Source organism: Microtus ochrogaster, chromosome 24, assembly GCF_000317375.1.
Source record: "Microtus ochrogaster isolate Prairie Vole_2 chromosome 24, MicOch1.0, whole genome shotgun sequence".
Taxonomy (NCBI): Eukaryota; Metazoa; Chordata; class Mammalia; order Rodentia; family Cricetidae; genus Microtus; species Microtus ochrogaster.
Genome location: NC_022024.1, coordinates 9,269,205 through 9,277,777, shown reverse-complemented (window position 1 = coordinate 9,277,777; position 8,573 = coordinate 9,269,205). Strand labels below are relative to the sequence as shown.

The 8,573-nt window shown below is 45.0% G+C and overlaps 1 protein-coding gene across 1 annotated transcript in view; it reads right to left on the bottom strand.

The window, feature by feature from the left end:
* LOC101985345 (retinol dehydrogenase 7-like) overlaps nucleotides 1-8,573 on the bottom strand; it is a gene marked incomplete at its 3' end in the record, with an annotated part of 83,927 nt that overhangs the window by 29,576 nt on the left and 45,778 nt on the right. Inside the window, exons 2-3 of the mRNA XM_026784631.1 lie at nucleotides 7,673-7,836; nucleotides 7,039-7,181 (exon numbers count right to left, since the gene is read on the bottom strand). Coding sequence (XP_026640432.1) covers nucleotides 7,039-7,181; nucleotides 7,673-7,836 — 307 coding nt within the window. The remainder of the gene's footprint in view (nucleotides 1-7,038; nucleotides 7,182-7,672; nucleotides 7,837-8,573) is intronic.

The window sequence follows — 8,573 nt, the reverse complement described above, 5'->3', positions numbered from 1 at the left end:
GCTAGAAAGAATGTGGAGTACGGGGAACACTCCTCCATTGCTGGTGAGAATGAAAACTTGTACAGCCACTTTGGAAATCAGTATGGCAATTTCTCAGAAAATTTGGAATCAGTCTAGCTCAAGATTCAGCAATATCATTGTTGGGAACATACCCAAAGGATGCACAATCATACCAAAAGGACATTTGGTCAGTTAAGTTAATAGCAGCATATTTACAATAGTCAGAACCTAGAAACAACCTAGATGCCCCTCAAATAAAGAATGGATAAAGAAAATATGATACATTTACACAATAGGATACTACTCAGCGCTAAGAAGTAATGATATCTTAAAATTTGCAGGCAAATGGATGGAACTAAAAAAGCCATGCTGAGTGAGGTAACCCAGACCCAGAAATACCAACACGGTATGTATTCACTCATAAGTGGATATTAGACTTAAAGCAAAGGATAAGCAGCTACAATCCACAAGCCCAGAAAGTTAGATAAAAAAGAGGACCCCTAGAGTGACACACATGGAGGGACCCAAATGGGAGCCCTAAGTCTCTGGACTGACAGCTGGGGATCCTGTATGGAACCAAACTAGGCCCTATGAATGTGGCTGACAGTTACGTAGCTTGATCTGTTGCCAGGGCCCTTGGCAGTTATACCAGGACCTATCTCGGGTGCATGAACTGGCTTTTTGGACCCCATTCCCTATGGTGGGATACCTTACTCAGCCCTGATAAAACGGTCAGGGCCCTGGTCCTACCTCAACTTAGTATGCCAGACTTTGTTGACTCCCCAAGGAAGGCCTTACCCCTTCTCAGGAGTAGGTGATGGGGTAAAAATGGGGAAGGTGGAAGGGTGGGAGAAGAGGAGAGAGGGGGAACTGGGGTGGGTGTGTAAAATAAAAGCAAAATTTTAAATAAAAAAAAAAGATGCCCTTCTCCAGGTTGCATAGATTCAGTCAGACAAGACCTTAGCCATCTTGAGTTGTAACCTCCACGACTATCACTGACCAACCTGAGCCAGAATTTCTTGCTTAATTTCCCAGTAAGCCTTAGTCAAAACCTCTAGAGTTTGTTTGGAGCTGTGCATCTGGTTCCTGGCTCTAGAGATGTGCCCAACTGACTCTGTGATTCCAGCTCAAACTAAACCAGGCACCTTCCACCAGAGATGAAGCCATGTTTCCCGTATCTGTTTCTTCCACCACTCTGGCCTGACCTGTAAGGACTCAGACTGGTCCTTTTGCTCTCAAGGACCCGATTCCAGCTGCAAGTCCTCCAACACAATGTGGGCATGTCTGTGGGATTTTTTTTTCTTGACTTCTAATTGGTGGTCCAGTCCACTGTGGGAGTTGACACCCTGGGAGGATGGTCCTAGGTTGTGGAAGAGAATCACATGACCAGCCATGGAGGGCAAGACAGGAAGCAGTGTTCCTCCATGGTCTCTGGTTCCATTTCCTCTAGGTTCCTGCTCTGGGTTCCACCCTGTCATGAAAGCCAAATAAACCCTTCCTCCTTCTCAGGTTCTTAGCGTTTCATCACACACAGAAATGCAAACTAGGATCCGGCTTGGTACCAGAGGGTGGGTGTTACTCTGATGGTCCTGCACACGTGACTGTTGGTGTAATCGTGAAAGGGTTTTGGGGATTTGAGCTGCAGACGCTGTTGAAAACTGGGAGCTCTTCTGTGGGAGGCTGAAAAGAAGGATGAAGGGTGAAGTAGCTTCCTTTTTCCAAATTCTAGTTCTGGGTTCTTTATCAAAAACCAGGAGTCCATAAGTGTGTGAATTTAGGTCTGGGTCTTCGATTTGATTCCGTTGATCACCGTATCTGTTTCTATGCCAACACCATGTAGTTCCTATTACTATACTCTGTAGAAGTGCTTGAAATCAGGGGTGGTGAAACCTCCAGAAGTTCTTTTATTGTATAAGATTATTTTAGTTACCCTGGGGTTTTGGTTTTGTGTTTTCTGTTTTGGTTTTTGGGAGTGAGGTGGGAGACTGTTGCCTTCAGATTTCCCATAGGGAATAGACAAACCCTCCACGATGCTGTTTATAGTAAACAAGCTGAGGCTGCAGCTTACAGTGGAGCAGCTGAGGCTCCATTAGAGCACACACGAGCCATTGATGCCAGCTTTTCTGTCCATGTGTCTGTGTGTCTGTCCTTTCTTCATTCCCTCACTGCCCCTCAAAGGTCCTGTGGGTGTCAGACCTAAGAGATGTGCTAAAGCAAGGCTAGAGATTGAGAAGGTCATGACGTACCTGGGGGACATAGTGAGATCCTGTCTCAACTTACTGTTTAAAAACAAAAGTTTAGACTCTGGGACAGCAGGTAAGAGAACTTGCTTCTACACTAGAGGGCCCACTTTCATTTCAATTCCACATATAAGTAGCTCATAACTGCCTGTAACTCCAATCCAGATGACACAATGATCTGAGCTCTATGAAACACACATGCATACAGATAAATAAAAAATAAATCATAATCATTAACATAATCAGTAACATGGATGACCCTGATCTATGAAAGATCATTTTGTATTTTTACCAAAATTGGAATATTGTATAAACAAAGCAGTTTCTCCTGTGGCTCTATGTTCTCCATGGTCATACCAAAGGAAGACAAGTCAGGCACCTGTGGATCTCCCTCCCAATGACAAGTTTATCCTGAGCCCAGCATCTGCCTTCTCCTAAGGATCTTCTCCCTCACACTGCACTCTTATACCCCCAACTATGGAAACAGAAGCAGGCTTCACAGAGCTCTGTCAGGCTTCATGGAGGCCCTGTAGAAGATGGCATCCACAAGACAGGTGGGTAGGTAGCTCACAGGAATGAAGAAGAGCTTGGCATCCCAACCAGCTGAGTTGAAATTTGGTTAAGAAACTGCTGTGGGATTCTCCTCTGTATGTATACTGTGATTACCATTAATGAATAAAGAAGCTACTTTGGGCTTGTTGATACGGCAGAATTTAGGTAGGCAGGGAAAAACAAACTGAATGCTGGGAGAAAGAAGGGTGGAATCAGAGAGAAGCCATGGAGCCTCCGGAGATAGATGCTGGGATTTTACCTGGTAAACCACAGCCACATTGTGATATACAGATTGATAGGAATGGCTTAAATTAATATAAGATTTAGCCAATAAGAAGCTAGAGCTGTGGGCCAAGCAGTGATTTAATTAATACAGTTTCTGTGTGATTATTTTGGGGCTAAGCAGCTGGGAACCAACAAGCAGCCTCCTTACTACAAAAAACAAAGGAAGGTTTTGGAAAAGAGTGCTGTGTTCAAGGTTCTGATGAAGCTGGGCCTTGCAGGGTCCAGCATCAATATTGAGCAGCTCTCCTCAGATGCTTGCAAAACCCAGGGACAGGATAAGGGAAGTGACAATGCTTGCTGATTACCAAGAGCACTGAGCCTCCCCTCTCAAGCACAGAAAATGATACCCCCTTCCTTGCCCTTCCTCAGCGCCTCTGGTCTTTAGATCTTGGTTGCTCAAGTAACCAATCAGTAAGGCTTACAAGTAACACCACAGCTAAATATCACTATCTGTGCAGGGTGCATTGGAGACTTCTTGACTGAGAAATAAGCACGGCATTTGCTGATTTCAAAACTTGCTCAATATGTCATATCCCACTTTGGCATCAAGATTTTATCCTGTTTTGTTTTGAGAAGTCATATCAAAATCTACTTCTGTAGAAACTACCTAAAATACATGAATATAGGCAAGGAATTTAAGTGGGTACACCATAGGATGGGGAAATGATACCTGACCTAGACATCTTACGCCACTAAATAAAACCTCCAGTGCCAGGAACGGGTTACATCCGGTTGAGTCATTGGTCAAAAGAGTCATTGGTCAAAATGGAGCCCCACTTCCAACCCATGTCACAGGCTATTGTCAAGGCTTCTCACTGTTTCCCACAATCTGACGGTAACCATATTGCTGAACATGACACTTACTTATGCCATCAAGCTGGGAGGAGTTGAGCAGATGCCCAACTAAATGATTCACCCCTACTGATTAGCATTTGAGGTCCTAAAAGGTGTTCTGCACACTACCAGAGGAGAAAGGCAATCACCAGGCTCATCCAGCTACAAACCCTGTGACCTGACACAGTGATCTGCCTGTACATGTACTACTGCAATAGAGGCACCAAAGACAAAGGAGTAACTAAGCACTTTGTAGTAGACTTATGGTCCACTCTGAGATGAAACCCATGCCTGACTCTCCTACAGCACTCAAATACCTGAGACTAATGGACAAGTCATGGGTCTAGGAGAAATCCTAGTAACATTGTTCTGCTGCAGGAATACATGGTACTCACAGATCAGGACCTGCACAGCCCTCATCAGAAAACATTTGTCTTCCCCTAGATGACAGTCAGCCCAGGCATGCACAAATGGACACCATGCAGAGAGCAAGAGACTCGCAACACTCGGTCCTAGAGGGGCATCTTCATCCAAGCCCTCCCTCAAGGCACAGGGTCTGTGCAGACAAGTGGTGGCAGATTTTCAGAGGCACAGGTGATGGATGACTCCAGTCAACTGTCTTCCAGACACAAAGGCACCGTCACACAAATGCACTCACCGAGGTTGTGGCAGCACGCACGAGACCTGCATGCTCCAGACAGTAACCAGCAGTGAGCAGGGCAAGTGGACACATGGTCCCACCTTTCCACAAGTGGCTATTTACAGCTGATCCCTGCTGCCACAGGGAATGCACTGTCTCCTTATGGGAGCTGCATGCCCGGGAGTCAGTCAGCTCACACAAACCAGACTCCAAGTATTAGTGTTTGAAGGAGGGGCTCATAAGGGTTTCTTCTGCAGTTTTTTGTCTTCTTGCTTTTCTGTTTATTTGGGGAAAAAAAAAAAGAATATGAACCTGGGTGGCAGGAACATTGGAAAATCTGAAAGTTGTTGTCAAAAGAGAAAACCTGATCAAATTATAATGCATGTAAAGAATTAGTAAAGCAAGGAAATGTATTTTATTCCTAGGATCCTAAAATTAACGTGCTGGCAGACTCTGATGTGAGTAGAAGTTGGCCAGCACAGACTGTGTGACTATAAATAGCAATACAAGAAAGAAGCCAGGCGTGGTGGCCTGTGACTGCAATCCCGGCACAGAGGAGGCTGACGAAGAAGAACATCAGATCCTGGCCTGCTCCGTAGTAAGACCTGACTCGAAACCCAAGCCAAATAAACACAGCAGCACCAAACAATTCCACGGCATGCTGAGAAGGGCAGGACTTGCTATTTTAATTGAATGATTTTTTTAAATTTTTTATTTCTTTATAAATAATACCATTCAAATTTTCCACTCGCTCCCCTCTTCCCATTTCCATCCTGCCCCTCACTCACCCTTCTCCTTCCCCCTACAGACATAAGAGAGGGCAGGGTACCCTGCCCTGTGGGAAGTCCAAGCCCCCCCCCTCCATCCAGACCAAGGAAGGTGTGCATCCAAACAGACTAGGATCCCAAAAAGCCAGTACATGCAGTAGAGACAAATGACACTCACCCAGGCCCGTGCACCAACTTCCGTCTTAGGGTTTTTATTGCTGTGAAGAGACACCATGACTCTGGCAAATCTAATAAAGGAAATTTTGAAATTGGGTGACTCACTTACAATTGCAGAGATGCAGTCTTATTATCAGTGTGGCAATTGTTTGGTGCTGCTGTCCTTATTTGGTTTGAGTTCTGAGTCTGACCTTTAATGATGTTCAACTTGTGGAGGTCCTTGAGGTGGGCTGAGCATCTCATTCATCTCCTAGCATAGTTTCTAGATTCTTATTATAGTCTCTGGTCAACACATTATAGAATCACAAGAAGGAGCAGAAGGAGGGAGAACATGAGCAAGGAAGTCAGGACCGCAGGGGTGTGCCAACCCACTGAGACGGTGAGGCTGATCTAATGGGAGCTCACCAAAACCAGCTAGAATGGGACTGATGGAGCATGTGATCAAACTGGACTCTCTGAACATGGCTGACAAGAAGGGCTGACTGAGAAGCCAAGGACAATGGCACTAGGTTTTGATTCTACTGCATGTAATGGCTTTGTGGGAGCCTAGTCTGTTTGGATGTTCACCTTCCTAGACCAGGATGGAGCAGGGAGGACCTTGAACATCCCACAGGGCAGGGAACCATGACTGCTCTTTGGACTGGAGAGGGAGGGGGAGGAGAGTACGAAAAGAGGGAGGAGGGGAGGAGGTGGAAATTTTTAATAAAAAAAAATTTAAAAAATAATAAAACTTACTCCTACAGCAGTATTATGGCAAAAAGGTCCACTTTTATGGCTACACCTTCCTGTTTCACCAGTTAAGGTATTAAACCCTTATTTATAAACAGTACCAAGCTTAGCACAGAAAAACTGGATGGAATGTAAGAGATATTTTGGCAGAGAACTTGCTGTGATCAACATTCCTTATACTAAGCAACAGATTGATTCTTTCCAAATAGTGATTCTTGGGCAATTGTGTTTGCTCATTTTGAAGGCCAGATTAACCATCTTTTTCCAGCTAATTGGTTGCTACAATTTGCACAACTACATTATGTTATTTTCTGAAAACTTAGAGGAAAAGATCCCTTAAAGGATGCTGTGTCAAGTTTTACATATGGTTCTTCCAATGGAAGACTGCATATGTTCAGGAAAATCAATAATCTGGACTCTATTTCTAAACACATGCAATATAGACACACAAGCAGACAAACAAATAATATTTTTTAAATTAAAATAAGTTAAATGGAGGACTGTGATACCCAGAAGATCACTTTTTTATTTTTATCAAGATTAAAATCATTATTTAAACATAGAAGATTTTCCTGTGGCTCTATGTTCTCCATGGTTATACCAAAGGAATAAAAGTCAGGCACCTATGGATCTCCCTCCCAATGACAATTTTGTCCCGAGCCCCACATCTGCCTTCTCCTGAGGATTCTCTCCCTCACACTGCACTCTTATACCCTAACAACAGAAACAGATGCAGGCTTCACAGAGTATTTTTAGGCTTCGTGGAGGTCCAGAATAAGACGACATCTGCAAGACAGGTGGGCAGGTAGCTCACAGGGATGTAGAAGAGCTTGGCATCCCAACCAGCTGAATATCGGGTCCGGGGGTGACGGGAAGTCAGCGCATGCTCCATGCAGTCCGTCACCAAGGAGAGGTCCTTGTTGCACAGTTTGTCCAATAACTTTATCGTTGTTTCATCTATGCAAAAGGAAAAAGGATTCAGGAGGTGATTACCTCTGACACTCCTGCTCTAGACCAACATGGAGGAAAGCCTCACTATAACCCAAGCCACCCACGTCTGAATCCTGCCCAAGCCAGGCTGGTCTGAGGTCATAGGAGGACACAGCCCAGCTTCAAGGAGGAACCGCAAACATGCTCCACCTGGGTCTCTGTTCAGAGAACTCTCTTGTCTCTGCAAGAGTGGAAACAAGTCCAAGCTCATGGAAAGTCACTGTTTTGTGACTCTAGCTTCACTTTCATGTCATAATAATAAGTGGTTTAAATGAAACAAGACCTCATGTTCTAGAAGCCAGGATCTCTTTATGTGAAGAGATGCCCACCCTTTACCAAGGAAACAGAAGCTAATCATGCTCATTTTAAGAAGAAACACCTTAGAGTGACCACTGTCAACACTACCAGGAGACTCAGAATTCTAGACTTGTTTTCTTTGGTCCCCCAAACCCACTCACAGGATAACAAAAACTTCTCATCATAGATCTCTTTGACTTCTGAGCTGGTCTGCTCCCACAGCATCTTGTTATGTGAAAAATGCCTGTCACTACTTGAAATAGCAGTCTGGAAGAAACCAGGTTCTATGATAGCCACCTTCACTCCAAAATAGGAGAGCTCCCTCCTGTAAAATAGAGAGACATCAAGGACTTCAGAGGACTTTCTGTGAGGTCACTCAGAATCAGAGTACAGTCACATGATAACATGAGGCTGTGTGGAGGAGAGGCCACAGCTTCAGACAGGTGTTGTCTGAATGGGGACGAAACTCATGGGGAGGGCAATGACTGCGCTTTAAATGTCACCCTAAGTATTTGGTGCATGTAGCTCTCTGGACTAGAACTAGACTGTAAGACCTGTCTATACAGTCCAGGTGAACAGGGTTACCCTTATCCATGTCACCTGATCCTCACTCTTAGGTTTGAACTTTCCCTAAATCCGTCTCAGTCCAGCTGGCCCATGGCTCCTGCAGGCACCTTCCTGGAAACACTCTCTGGCCGCTTTCTTAGTGTCTCTCACGTTTATCATCCCCCTCTTCTCTACAACTGACAGGCTGCATGGCACACAGGGCTCCCCTAATTCACTCTCTTCCCATTTGCCTTGCCAAGATCATGAAGTTCATCCTTGTCTGTGGTTCTCATGCTCCCTACATGCCTGCATGCGCCCACCGACTCAGCCTCCTGCTTATATCATATGACTTATCCTTGGTCGAGTTTCTGCCAGCAGCACCTTTTTCCCCATCAGGCCTCCTCACCAGGCTGCTAGTTTCACTCTTGGCTCCTTGCTCTAGGACCCTCAGTCTGATAACTGCTCTGCTCACTGCAAAGATGGCCACAGTCTCTCTCTGCTGTTTCAATTTCTCAG